The 14945-nt window shown below is 30.7% G+C and overlaps 1 protein-coding gene across 1 annotated transcript in view; it reads left to right on the top strand.

The window, feature by feature from the left end:
* LOC107449454 (cell adhesion molecule Dscam1-like) overlaps positions 1–14945 on the top strand; it is a 165235-nt gene that overhangs the window by 130277 nt on the left and 20013 nt on the right. The window contains exons 11-19 of the mRNA XM_043047305.2: positions 1023–1148; positions 2028–2201; positions 3997–4144; positions 6103–6251; positions 7522–7653; positions 9076–9246; positions 10489–10559; positions 11060–11297; positions 12324–12422. Coding sequence (XP_042903239.2) covers positions 1023–1148; positions 2028–2201; positions 3997–4144; positions 6103–6251; positions 7522–7653; positions 9076–9246; positions 10489–10559; positions 11060–11297; positions 12324–12422 — 1308 coding nt within the window. The remainder of the gene's footprint in view (positions 1–1022; positions 1149–2027; positions 2202–3996; positions 4145–6102; positions 6252–7521; positions 7654–9075; positions 9247–10488; positions 10560–11059; positions 11298–12323; positions 12423–14945) is intronic.

The following is a 14945-nucleotide window of genomic DNA, read 5'->3' as shown; positions in this document are numbered from 1 at the left end:
GAAATTTCAATCGAAAATTTTATTTAAATATGCATGTAATTATACCATTACTGAGAATTTTCGGTATTTTAAGATTTCTAATGTGTCGCTAGACTTAAATCGATTGAAGGAAATTAAAATCATGGCATAAATAAAGTGTAAGATTTATCATGTTTTGATTGTTACCTTCCGTCTTTATGTCTTTACTATAAAAGCACAATGACCATATACGATGGTGTATTGTTTAAGCATAGTCGTAAAAATAAATGGAAAGTAGGCACTCGTGGTTCTAATTACGAATTTTAACTGCAAGTGAATGTTAACTGTCTGCTGGGCTAATCTTTATAAAGTTAATCATCATTTGCTTTTGGCTTGCCCCAAACAAGCAGCTGACATACTCAGTCTCCGGTGAAGACAGATCATAGGTCAGAGACCCGCTGCCATCAATTAGACTCACCATAAAAATTTATGCGTTATTCTCTCACATGAAAAACAATGGCGACAAGTGCTCCGATATGATATAGAAATACTTTCTATTCTACACAGGATTCTCAGCAGCCAGGTTACAGGCTTGTAGATTAATAAATTCACATCTGTAGATTATTTAGAAAAAGTGCAGATTAACTAGGATGATTCGTTTAAGGGCAAGAAAATTTTTCATTTCTCAAATTACATAGCAATCTACCTATTACCTATAGGGCACTCGTAAAAGTATAAAGATCTTTGTTGGAACAACAGTGTCGTTCCTGTATGCTTAAATTAATATGACGTTATTTATTTATTTTTTATTTTCTAAAGAATCAAGTCAATAAATACAATCAAACAATCAACAAATTAATTAATAGAATGACAGAAACAGTTTCTCAAACTTCAACGACACTGAAGGTAAAACTTAACTTAAGGTAAATTTCAGAGGAGACTTAATTCCGCACTTTAGCTGATTACTCTTGTTGATCTGCAAATTAGCTAGGTACGGTGTATAATAACATCTTAAGAGCTTTAGTTGGTACCATATTGTTTTATTTGTAAACAAACTATTTCAGTGCCTCCTCGTTGGACAGTAGAGCCCACGAATGCGAGTGTTGTTCTAGGAAACACAGTGTGGATGGATTGTTCGGCAGTTGGATTCCCTTCTCCCAGCGTCTTGTGGAAGAAACTGGTATTTACAGGTGAGGATAACCTTCCATTTTACGAAAGTTATGCTCTTTTCATTGTAATGAGAACAGCCACAAATTTTCAAAAAGATGTTAGAAAGAGCTTTAAAATACTTAATAGTTATTAAGCATCTGAACCATTTATATTTAAATTGTTATCATCAGTATTCATTCACATTTTCAAATATATTTCTTCAAATAAATTTCAAAAACTAAATTTAAATAAGAATAAAACGGAAGTTTAAGCAATAAGCTGAAATGTTAAGTAAAAAAATTTTTTAATCGAAATCGTAGACAGTGGAAAAATTTTTTTTTATTAAAACCTGGAAGAAAAAAAATTATTTAAAAATCAGATCGAGATGATTAGAAAAATAAAGGCAATATAAAAATTACTTTCTCCCTTTACAAATTGACATTCGAATGTAAATTTTAAATTCCTCTATAAATTTTCAAGAAATAAATCGGTTTGTTATTTCATTTCTTATAAAAACTTTTACTAAATATTTTAATTCATCCTGACATATTAACACATTTTAATGACGATTATTAAAATTAAACTTTCATACCTGGTTATTTATAATGATAAATCTATAACGCCAGTAAGATTCTTCGTTAAAAAATGTTGTTAGTTTCAAGTGCCCTTTGATTTTAATAGCACATACTATTTTATTAAAAATTAAATAAATAAAAAATTTCTTCAAATAATTTAGCATTTAACCAGTTACGAACTAACCTTAACTAATTAGCGCTAACGCTAATTCAAACTTCACAACCCAAACGCGAAATTCCCCCCAAATTTCAATGTCGCTAAGACTTAGAAAATATAGCTAGCGTTACTATAAGACAGACTCCATCCAATACTTCTATTGTTGAGCCATTATTTTTGTATTGCAGAAAACACTGCTGGTGATTTTACGTATGTCCACTCTAGTCCAAGAGCTCACCGTTACAACAACGGTTCATTGGTCATCTCAGATGCTGAAGAAAGCGATGCTGGTAATTATCTTTGTCAGGCAAACAACGGAATCGGTGCTGGGTTGAGCAAAATTGTTACGCTTCAGGTTTTAGGTGAGTTAAATTTGGCATTTTATTTTAAACAAATACTTCGAAATTCGAGTGATATTTCTAACATGCACTTTATTTACTACATGAACATATAAACAAACCACGTATAGTAAATGAAATAGTAACCAAAAGATTGTGGTTCTCAGCATTGTGTTAGTATGTGTTAGAATTAAAAAAAAATTTAAAAAATTAAAATTTTAAAATTTAATAGTAAGATGAAATCTACAAAAAAGAAGAAAGAAATGTGGGAAAAAAGAAGAGTGAATAAGGTTTGCAAATTTTAAGACTTGTTCAAAAATTATTATTCTAAAAATAATTCAAATGGAAATGCAACGCAAGATTGACCTTCAATTCCCTCGTCTTTGTTTTTAAATGTATTAAATAAGCATTCAATGTAAGAACTGCATCCAATAATTATTCCAAATTTAATTTTTATAGAGTCTTACAAAAATTTAGTACTATATCGTATTTTAATACTACTCCAAAATCTCAGTGGACCAAATGTCTAAACTTAACAGTTTTTTTTTCTGGATACAGAATTGCAATTTTTCAATTTAACAGTTTTAAAATTCTTCTGGATTATTTTTTTTAATATTAGGTGCTTGCTAGTGCAGATTCATTTGAAATTACGTCTGTAAATATGTCATTCCGTCACTAAAGGTAACATTTTCTGAACCTTGTACGAGAGTCATTTGAAAACTGTTTAGATAATAGATAGCTCCTATTCAACATAGTCCTATTCTTAATTTTTTTTTCTTACTGCACTTTAAGTATGTTTTTTTTTCTTTTTAATTTGAAATCTCCTTTAACGTATGGTGTAAAAAGTCTTATGAAAAATAACCTTTCCTTTCGACTGTAGCCAACGCCCTTTTTTTTGTCGTACTTGGAGTACAGAGGAATGCGATGGTGACAGTTACGAATGAAAGAAACATTCAATGAATGAGCAGGATACATATCATCATACCTCTTTTGTTTTTAAAAAAGTATAATTAATGCTTTGTCTCTGCAAATTTTTAAGTTACATGCTTTTTTGGATTTAATTTTTTTTCAATAACTCATCATTGACTAAAAATTTAAATTTTATAATGAGGAATTAATTTGAAAGATTTTAATTATTGATTCGCAAGATTTTGCGCTAGAACACTTCAAACAGGCTTAACTTAGTTGGGAGGAAGAGGTGCATATTTTGCAAAGCAAGCCATGTAAGTTTTTTATTTTATTTCCAATGGCAGATCAGAAGACAACTGTAGTTAAAAAACAGACAATAACAAGAGAAACAGAAGGAAAGATGAACAATATAATGCAACAAAAGCAAAACTACAGTGAGTCTATAGATCGTTCATATTGTGGCGGGCTCTCCAATACTCCTCCCACAAGTGTCCCGAGTTTAGTGCGGGGCAGTGCCTAATGTGGTTTATGTCCATTTCTTCTTGGATATTACACGGTGTGCAAATAGGACTTAGTAATATATTTATACGGAATAGATGTTTGGAAAGGCAGTCGTGGCCAGTAGCGAGGTCTTTGAGAGCTGCACATAATGCACCATGTAAGTATGTATAGCTATATTCGAGAATTTGAGAACGTCACCGGACAAGGGGTGAAGCCCACTAAAAATATATATAATTCAAGTATTATACTTTTAAATACGATTTATTTTAAAAATATTTCTGTAAAATATATTACACTTAATTAAAATATTTAAGGGAATGGGAATGAAAGGGCTTACACTTGTTTAAGGAATAATTCTATTTTTACATTCAATGAAATTGTAAAGAACTATTTGCATTTCATTGTATAGTTCCTCCAAGATTCAAAGATTCCTTCCAGAGTCGGTCCACAAGAGAGGGAACGAATGCCACCCTGAAATGTGATTCATCCGGGCATTCACCCATCACCATCACCTGGCGGAAAGATAAAAGAGTTTTAGACGAAAAGTCAAACAAAAGGTGAGTTCAAAGACAATAAAAATGCATTATAATTGCAAAAGCTTTCAGCGTTTTGGGCTTATTCAAATAGGATTAATCAGAATTAGAAGTCAGGTTTTCGAAATAGTATATTTACTTACATTGAAGTTCTATCTGAAGATAAAGTGTTGAAATCTGATCATTTGTTCCAAATAAATTAGATTTCAGGTTTTAAAAACGAGTGCTTGCTTTAATTAAAATATATTTAAATAAAACTAGTTTATTTAATAATGTTACATTATGTTAGTAATCTACGCCATTTATTTAATTCACCACCTACGCCAAGTGATTTAAATGCAATAAAAAATATTTAGGTTAATTTAAAGGAATAAGTGAAGCGCAATTGTCACAACACTAAAAAATTAACAATCTTTTTTTAAAAAATAATTGCATTGAATTTATTCTTTACAAGTAAACAGTATTATTTTTAAATAATTACATCAAATTTATTATTTAAAAATCAACATTCTTTTTTTAAGATACTAACATTAAAGTTATTATTTGAAAATTGATATTCTTTCTTTAAATTCATCAAATTCATTATTTAAAAATTAACATTCCTTCTTTAAAATAATTACATTAAATTCATTACATAGAAAGTAACATTTTTTTCTATAATTACATTAATTTCATGTTGATTGACATTCTGCAACACTTTTTCACCATATTATTACATAATAAACAGTTTTCTTGAGATTTATCGGTGACAGTAGTTAGGAAGTTAACATATTTTCATATCATTAAAAACGAATATCCCCTCTTTAAAATGAGGCAACTCCAAACATTAAAGTGAGAAAGTCAACGCAGGAATACTGCAACGTAGTATCTTCAAAAGACCACGGACAATTTAGCTGTTTTTAGAAGTTTACACTGTTCATTTTTTCGATTCAAAATTACGTTCACAAAAAGAATGCAAAACAGTCACAAAAGGAATTCTACGAAACAGCCACGTGGTGCATTTCAGAAAAGCACACACTATTTGGGCTGTTTATAAAAGTGTGTACTTTATTATTGTTATTATTATTTAATATAGCATCCAAATTTAAACCAATAATGAAAAACTTAATGGTGGTGCATTACACTGTCGAGAAAAAAAAGTGTATAAAATTAATACTCAAATTTCAATAAACTTCCTACGTTTTTGAGAAAAATAGTTTCCTGGCGAATATTTCGTCTAAGTGACGAAATAACTATACGAGTATTCATCACCACTTCGTCGATGATTCGAATTTCGTCAAAATAAAAGAAATATTTCGTATTTAGTCATCACAGTTTCATCAAATTAAGAATTACGAAGACTTTGAGGTGGGGAGATAGCGATGGTTTTAAGCAGAAAAAGCATTTTCGTCATATATTTGAGAGCTTGCGTTTTGTCACAAATCACGTGTTTTTGTGACGAAATGGTGCTCATAATTAACAAAATATAACTCTCGGTTGCTGAATCGTGAAGGTTTTACTTCGGAGTAAAAATTTAACTGTTTTAAAAAAGAATGCCTTGTTAAATTTGATGATGAACGAATTTATTTCCAATCACAGGGTAGTGCTAGCCACACTGGTAGGACGTTGTGCTCGTGTTTGTTAGAACGTGAGTTCAAATCCCGTCTTTCGAAGAATCCCCAAGTAAAATTGGTGACTAGTACGCACGTTAATTCCGTCGGGATCATTAAAAACACCAAGTTCCTATAAGAAATCAAAATCTCTTGTGAATATCTCTCAACTAAATTATGTTGACACTTGGCTTTAATTATCGAAAATAACTAATAAGACTAGCTCAATTACGGTATATGGCGCATTAAAATTAGTTATTTAAATAATTTTTACAATTTTCTAGTGAATGTTCTAGTTGTGTAGTTTTGTTTTTAATTTTATTTTTAAACAAATAGTCTAAACATTTCATTAAACAATTCTCAATTGTTTCTTAATAAGTATAATTTTTTCAGATATATTGTTCGCATCATATCCAAAACTCATCAAACAATTTCAGAGCTGCACATTGTGAACGCAACACGAAAAGATTCTGGAAAATACAGCTGTACAGCAGTCAGCGAAATAGGGATGGACGAATCAATCATCCAGTTCATTGTTCAAGGTATTTACATAGTTACTTTAAATGTAAAACTTACAAATTATTGTTTTTTACTGTATACCGAAGTTTATATTATGATTCCAGATCTAGTTATCGTATCGGGCGTGGCTTTAATAGATTCTTTTTCCAGCTCATTGCAATATTTTCTTATTAAGAAACATTTAAGGTATATGACCTCTAATCATAGAGAAAAGAAAAACAATGTACTGATATCATGAAAATTTTATTACTCAACGTCTGAATTTGTTTGCTTCTATGAAACAAGAACAAACTTATTTCAAGCGAGGAAAATTGGAAAGATTTTTCAGTTAATATCTTCAGCCACTACATGGGATTGCATATTAATTGGTTTTAGGCACTATTATAAAGCTTATCACAGAAACCTATTTAAATTTATTTCCCCCACTGACTGAAAAAATACGACAAACCCCAATTCTTTTTTTGAAATGATTTACTTTTATTGCCATAGTAATCGCCAGCGTGCAAATCTTAAGTCCAAAACAGTTCTCATGATTATAAGACAATACCTCGTACGATTTTTGATTGTTGTTTGTATCATTGTTTTATGGATTCGTTACGAAAAATGATTTTTGTATCAGTGCTTACTTGAAAAAACCACATAAAAATGAATTTAGAGGCTTTTAAAAAGGAAAATATTCCGAGGTCGATTCCACAGGCATATTTTTAATAATTTTGGATTTCTCCTCCCCCTTTGTCTTTAAAAAAAAGCCAATCAAAAAGCCCTTACGCTTGCGTAAGGAAGTTTCAAGACCAGTCCCCTGGTTGTTTGCTCTAACTCTGACTTATACTGTAGTAATCTTATTTCAGGATTAAATTCTAATAAAATATGTAACTTTGCATAAAACAAAAAATTATGGTTTAAATCATTTTGAGAAATTTCGGACAGAATAACCTTCTGGAATCTTTTGCGTATAAAACGGTTGATCCTCTGACGCCGTTTGAAAAAAAATTTCAAATTTTTTTTCCCCAGAATTCAACTTTTTCTTCCAGATATGAAATAATTCCATGCGTAATTAAAATAAGAGGTTTTCAATGCCATGCATAAGCATTGCACTTATCCCTTCTCTCCCATTGTCAGTGAAAATAAATAAATGACATACCACCACCTGCCGTTATGTGTTTACGTAATGTTTGAGTAGTCCCTAAAAACAAACATTTAATAAAACTATTTTTTTTTCTATTTGTATTCATTTTTAAAGGATTAAAAATATTTTACTCTCTGTATATTTTCTTTTTTTCCTCTATTTTGCAGGTTTTCCGGATGCTCCATCTAATGTTTCAGTTTTGAATACTACTAGCAGATCAGTTAGTTTATTTTGGGAAATAACACACAATGGCAACAGTCACATTACAGGCAGCATTGTACAATATCAGACAATATCTGGTAATCTTTTTTCGTCTTTTTTCAGTTTTCATTATATATTTTTGCTTTGTAACAAAAATGATCGTAATACCCTTAATAACATCAGCTTAAGTAGTTTTTGTCTTTCTGAAAAATATTCAGACTTACTAAAAGCCCAAAAATAGAACCTATGCACTGAAGTGATGAAGAAAATTTTTAAAACTTATCTGCAAAGTGGGAGGTAAAATATGTTTCATTTGGTAGGTTCCCTAGTTTCAAAAGACAAGAGAATGTCTAAAATTACAAAGCAAGATAAATTAGCAGCACAGCTAAAAGAAAATACTGAAAGTTAATGAACTAAGACTTATTTGGGGAAGATGAAAACCTGAGAAGATAAAAGATAAGCTGATAATACAAGGAAATTCAATTTCGCTAAATTTAAATTTTTTTTAATGCTTGGTTAAGCTTTAGTTTGATGCAGCAGATTTAATCAGCAAAGACAAATTTAATCTGCATGGAGAAAATAATTCCGATAAAATTACTGTACCATATGGTAGTGACAGTTTTGGTAAAAAACATAATAAATAATGAATAAATAAAAATAAATAAATAAAAATGAAAACATAATTCTCGTTAATAAAACAATGGTTATTGAACCATTCATCTGGTAATTTTTCTGTTTATATGGCAACGGTGTACCAATAAAACTACAGTTCTTATACCATAAATTTATTAAGAAATACATTAATTTTGGTTATCATGATAAAATTACAAAGCTTTACAACTTATTATAAAACCATATATCATTATCAAACTTATTACTGAAGCACTTCCTTAAAAATTACTGATCTTCTTGGTGTTTCCATAGAGAAAGGAACACGGTAAATTTCAGCATATTCTAGTAGTTTTGAATAATCAATGAATAAATCACAATTTGCTTTTTTTAAATTGTGAAAAAAATTAGTTCAAAGATGTTTTTGCTTTTATTGTATCAAAGAATTTTCTTTTTATTTTGCGTATTTTTCTCTCAACATAAAAAAACACTGATTGGAAATAGAGCAGTTGAGCACCAACCCAGCATTACATTAAAATCTTCATATATTTGTAGTATTAACTTTAAAAATTTTGTTGAAATGCATTACTTTTACGGGCACTAAGCTTTACTTTCTCAAAGAAATGAGCTGGTTAAAATTACGAGTACTGGACTATTTTCTCAAACTAGGAAGGTGTTTAAAATTACGGGAACTGGACTATTTTCTCAAAGTAGGGAGCTAGTTGAAATTACAAGAACTGAACTATTTTCTCAAAGTAGGGAGCTGATTGTTTGGCCGTGTAACTTAACGTCCAACTTTCCTAATTTCAGGGAAATTTCTAAGAGTGTATCTTATTATTGAGTACATAGGCATAATGCTATAGGTTTATTATTTTGTCGATTTGTATTGTTTCTAATGTTCTTTTAAATAGATTCAAACTGGAATGGACAGACATCCCAACTGATAGTATCGGGTTCAGAGAACAGCGCCACTCTGAGGGCACTCAACCCTATAACACTGTATTTTGTGAGAGTAATCGCCGAAAACTCAGTGGGGCAAAGTTTGCCAAGTTCGGTCATAAATGTTACAACTGAAGAAGAAGGTAAGGAATAATTTTCATGAAATCCATTTAAGACGTAAAGCTGGTCAAACATTTATTGCAAGAATTTAAATTACCATTGAACCAGAAAATACGTATAGTAATACCACAAAAAAGGATAATTAATGTAAAATTAAAAACAAAAGTAATAATAATTTAAATCATTAATGATAAGTTTTTAGTAATGTTTTTAGTAATGTTTTTAGTAATGCACAATGCGCACAATAAAAAATTAGGCAAGCAGATTACTTTCCATGTACTAATATTTAATCTTAACAGTTCGAAAGCATAACGTTAAATAATCTAATTGATTAGACCGATCTAGAAAATGTGCTCAACATAGTGTAAGCAAAAAAAAGGTCAAAATGTAGGCCCGTTAACGTTTTATATATGTATACTTTTATTTATTTTTAAAATTTTCCCCACATAACTGAGACAATTTTAGCTATTCTAAAAAATTTTGCACATAATTATAAAATCTTTTATTCAAAGATTGCATGAAAGATCCGCTGGATCTCGTCCACGATTTGAGCTCGGGCACATTTTCTATAAAGAGTTTTCGGGCTCGCAAACTCAAACTCATGATAAAATTTCCATAAATGTTTACTACTTTAAGCAAACGCTTGATTCAGATAAGCTTAAAATTTATGAGGCATAAAATATTGCATCTATCTACTACTTCTGTTCTCTGCTTTTGCTTTGTGAGGCTAATACTAATTGTCAGAGAACTTCATTTAACTTAAGATTTCAATTTTCTATTTTAATTTTGTTTTTGTCATCTTCGAGTTTCAGTCAGTTCAGTTTTTCTCTTCGTTTTGTTTTCTACCGATTATGGATTAAAAAAAAGTTTTAATGACTCCCCTTGTTTAGACATCCTTGTTTGTCCGACGGGCAAGGACTGGGCCATTTCCGATGCATATTTTGAGTGGCTCGGACCACTAAGTAATACTATGTATCTCGAGCTGGGATAGACTCAGACCTCAAAAACTGAGTCATTACTCATCGCTAATAGATAAATAAAATAACTCTCTTAATTTTGTAACAAATTGCTTTAAGTTTTATACATACAATTTGTTTAAAATTTTCAAAATTAATAAATTATAATTTAAACTCAGCTTTCGGTTTACACTACTGTTATTGAATGTATATTTCATTCCTCTCAATTATAAGAGCGATGTTTATATACATTTTATTTGTTAAATTTTATTTGTTTATTTAATTTGGAAATTTTTGATTATGTTACAGCTCCTTCTGGTTCTCCCAAAGATGTGCAGGTCCAATCGACAGGAGCTCAGTCCATTAAAGTCACGTGGAAAGTAAGTACAACACCTCTTCCGAAATATATTTCTTAATAATTAATAAAAAAGTCCCTTTAATTTGTCCCACAAGACTTTTCTAATACTGGACGGAGAAAAATGTTCAGATAAATTTACCATACTCTATAATAAAAATATTTCTGGCTAAAAGGACTTAATTCCTGTAAAAAAAATAAAAGACCAAAATATATGGTATTTGCACCATTTGGTAATCTTTCGGTTTACATGGATGATTTCACTGATTTTCATAGTTATGTTTATTATCTTATGGTATCTTCGTTGCAGACAAATCCTACATATTTAGTTAGCTAAAAATTTGTAGACAAAGTTGTGTACTATTGCAATCACTAATTCAATACTACTCCAATATGTTAAAAAATATTTTTGCTAAGATTTCTGCTATAGTGAAAAATTGTTTATAGTGAGGTCGAGCTGCACTATTTTTGAGAAAAAATAAATTATTTAAACTTTTTTAGCAAGCAGAATATCTCTATTTGCAGCCACCGCCCGAAGAATTTCAGCATGGCCGTATAAGAGGTTATTATGTAGGATACAGACTACCTGAATCACTTGAGAGCTATACACTTAAACAAGTGGAGAACAATGAAAAGGAACATCATTCTACCTACATTACGGGTCTACAACCATTCACTAAGTACGAAATTATTGTCAAAGCCTACAACTCTGCTGGAACTGGTCCAAAATCTGACAAGATAATAGGACAAACCCTAGAAACAGGTATCTTTTCTTTTATACCTCAAACTCTCATAAAAGAAAATTATCATTCTCTTTTCTACAAAGGGGAAAAGTGTTATTATATTTTTACTGATTTTAATCAGATATCTAATATAATTCCTTCTAATCTTTATAGCATTTTTTAAATTTTGCTTATATGCATGTAATTTGTATGACAGCATGTAAAAACAGTATTTTTTTCCTACTGATATAAACATATACGTTCAATAATGGTTATTATAAAACTGTTTGCTATATCTATAGGGAGAAAATTGTCCATATAAATGCCTTATTTTGTGTGTTGTTTGTGTGATTATTATAAATGGCAGAGAGCTACATGGTATCTGAAAAAGTCCTTCAGTAGTTACATTGGTTTCGCAACGTATGCATTTAATATTTTTCATTTATTTATTTATTTATTTTTTAAGAAAAAAAAGTATAATTGATTTTCTTGGTGTAATAAACGTGATGCAAATTACGAAACGAATTTTTTTTTTCTAAAATTCGAAATCTCAGGGGTGGTGATAAGCTCCTGATAATGAGGTTCAATTAAAGTTAATGCCATCATATTACAATTGTCTTATACTTTGTTTCACTCAAAAAAATATGACTTTGAGAACTAGATTTCTAAAGTGAAAACTAGATAACTTTTAATACGCTGAATAAACCTTTCGCTAAACGAAAAACGTTTGAATCAAGTTTTTAGAATTGTATATTATATGTTTGTAAATTGTATTTGAACACGCATACGTGTTTTTCTTTAAAAAAAAAACATGCAATGCTTATAAATAAGCTTATGACGTTTTATAATTACATAGCTATAAATGCTGATTTTATCTGTTATCAAATTGCAGAATTAATTTCAGTGATTAATTTTTTAGGATTATTTGATAAATCTTCTTCTTTTTTAACTTTATGCTCGTGTTCATTACAAAGTTTCGAAAAAACTAAAATCATTATGTATGTAGAATGAGGTACAATGTCAAATAAAAGAATCTTGATACCTAATGTTTTGCTGTCGTTTCTTAGCACCTCCGACTTCCCCTACAGTACAGATTGACGGAACAACCTCATCATCCATAACGGTCCATTGGAAAAAAGATTCAAAAGAAAAGTCTGCAACTCCAGGTAACATTCTTTTATACCTGATTGTACAATTCTTTTTTCATAATAATTAAAAATATATGTTCCTTATTTTCGATAATAATTCTAAAAGTAGGATAGTCAAAGTCGACATATAATGAAGCAAAAGCCGTTAAATTAAAACACTGTCATTTTGCGAAAGGTCGATGGTTCTAGTGTGAAGAAAAGCATTCGTAAATTTTTTATTCTCCAAGTAGTACTTGATGATGGAACAAAAAAGATAAAGATGTAATGACTGAGCAACTGTAAGTCTTCCCTCAGTGTTTACTCACTGGTCCAGTTAATCTCCCATCTACGAAATATATCTTAAAAATACAGCATCTTGCTGACATCTTAAGACAATTGACCTAGATCAATCGATAAGCGGCATTTGAAAAAGTTAACTAAGTTCAGAAATATGATCAAATCAAAACGTCTTACTAAATTTCTCACTTAGTCATAATGTTGCACTACAGAGCTAGACCACTAGCAAATAAAACAATGAAACAACTTTCAAAATTTAAAAAAAACATTAAATAACTTTTAAAAGGAGATCAAATAGTAAGTTCTGAGTCACCCATTATATTGTATTTTATAACAGTCGTTGACAAGAGAAGCAATTTTGAGTTTACGAATACCAATGTCTAACTCAGTAACCTTGTGTTCAAAAGATAAGGAAGCTCCTGAATCCAGTATTGAGAGAAATTTGTCTTCGCGGAGGACTTTTTTCATGGAATTAACCAGCATTTGCGTTGCAGGGAGAGAAATACCACGAAAATTCCCCGTGGTTAGCTTGACGGCAAGGGGACTCTAACTCATGATCCGTCAGAAGCTGAGAATATTTTTTAGCACTGTGGTCGGTGCTAGCTGGGTGAGGAGTTCGTAACGACCAGCCGTTGCTCGGATTTGAACCAGGGTCACCTCATTGGGAAGCGAGTGCTCTATCCTGAAAGAGCCACTGCTGCTGCCACTCATTCCATTGCATCATGCGACTCCTAGTAGTTCGGTCTCATTCTTCGAGGTCTGAACCAGACGAATTGTTATTCTATATTCCTTGATATATCTATTAAATATAAGTTTGGGATAAATTTTCGAAGTCTGAGCGCACCCGAGTCCAAAGAATTTTTATCCAAGCACACCCGAGCTTAAGATACATCGGATTATTTAGAGTCTGGATCCGGCCAAGCTCGAGATATACGTCGTGTAAAGACACAATTTGCTGGTCTTGTCACACTTCAGTTTAAAAACGAAATTTGCAGTCAATAAATTAATTTCTCTTTAACGAAAGAACTCGCTTCCTACTTTAAAGTCAGGGGTTACCTCATTTAAAAGAGGATACTTGTTTTTAATGATATGGAAATATTTTAACCTTGTAACTATTTGAAGTCTAAACAAGGCAATTAGGCATTAAAACCTTTTTTATCACTAACATTTGAAAGAAAAAGCGAGATAAACTCAAACAACGGAAACTCTAAGATGGCAGAAAAGAAAATTGGGAATTAAAATTGAAATCTAGGCAAAGTGTTAGTACTAGCCCCTCAAAGCTAGCCCCAAAGCTGCGTCATGCACACCACGTCTTCATAGTCCAGGTTATAAATGATGTAAGAAGACGAGGTGTGGATAAACAAATAATCCAAACAGTAGGCAATGTTTTTTAATGTTAACCGATGTAAGAAACGTCTTAATCTCTGTTGACAATATTTTTTAGTTTCCTTAAGCAACTTCTATGAAATAGCATCATACTCCTTTTTTTTATTGACGGTACATGATATATTAATTCTAGTTGTTTTAAAAATCTGGTATGAAGAAAGCATATTTAAGAATCTTAATAAGCATTTTTGGAAAATCAAATCGTTCCAATGGAATAAATTATAAGAATTGTCTGTACTCAAGTCGAGCAGTGCAAAGTGCATTGTCCCACGGGGGCTTTCAAATTTTACTTTAGCTTCCAAGATTGCCTATACGTTTCTAAGCCTAGCTCACAAGGGACACGAAGAATTCGTTAGGCAGTAAATGGTACTTATCCATTTCACCGGAGCAGGTAAATTCAGCAGTTTATTTATTTTAATTTTTATTTATTTTTATTTTTAATTTAGTGCTTTTTTATCAATTCAAATAAAAAATTAAAAAATAAATTAAAAAAACTGATGAATTTACCGTTTTTTTAACGGTGAGTTTACCATCTTTGCAGCAGTAAAATGGATAAATACCCCATAAATTTCTCATATCGAGAAAATATTTCTCTGAAAAGAGCAAAATCAGTTAAAACTAAATGAAAAGAAAAACTAACATACTTTGAAATGTCTTATAACTAAGGAGGCTGTGATTTCGTATTTCTTACTGGGAAAGTAATTTGGTCAAAATAACTTTCGAAGCATTCGAAAAGCCCAATAAAGAAAATATTTTAAATTATCAATTCTCCAAATGTATGTGGAATTTAAATTTACCGCACTTGTAACTTGCAAGTTTTGAATCAAACTAAGAATACTCGGTTGTTCTGGACCTCAGATTTGTGAGATTAACCCTCGA

This window comes from Parasteatoda tepidariorum, chromosome 1 (assembly GCF_043381705.1).
Source record: "Parasteatoda tepidariorum isolate YZ-2023 chromosome 1, CAS_Ptep_4.0, whole genome shotgun sequence".
NCBI classification, from domain to species: domain Eukaryota; kingdom Metazoa; phylum Arthropoda; class Arachnida; order Araneae; family Theridiidae; genus Parasteatoda; species Parasteatoda tepidariorum.
The sequence above is the reverse complement of the archived record's forward strand: the minus strand, read 5'-3'. Positions and strand labels throughout refer to the sequence as shown.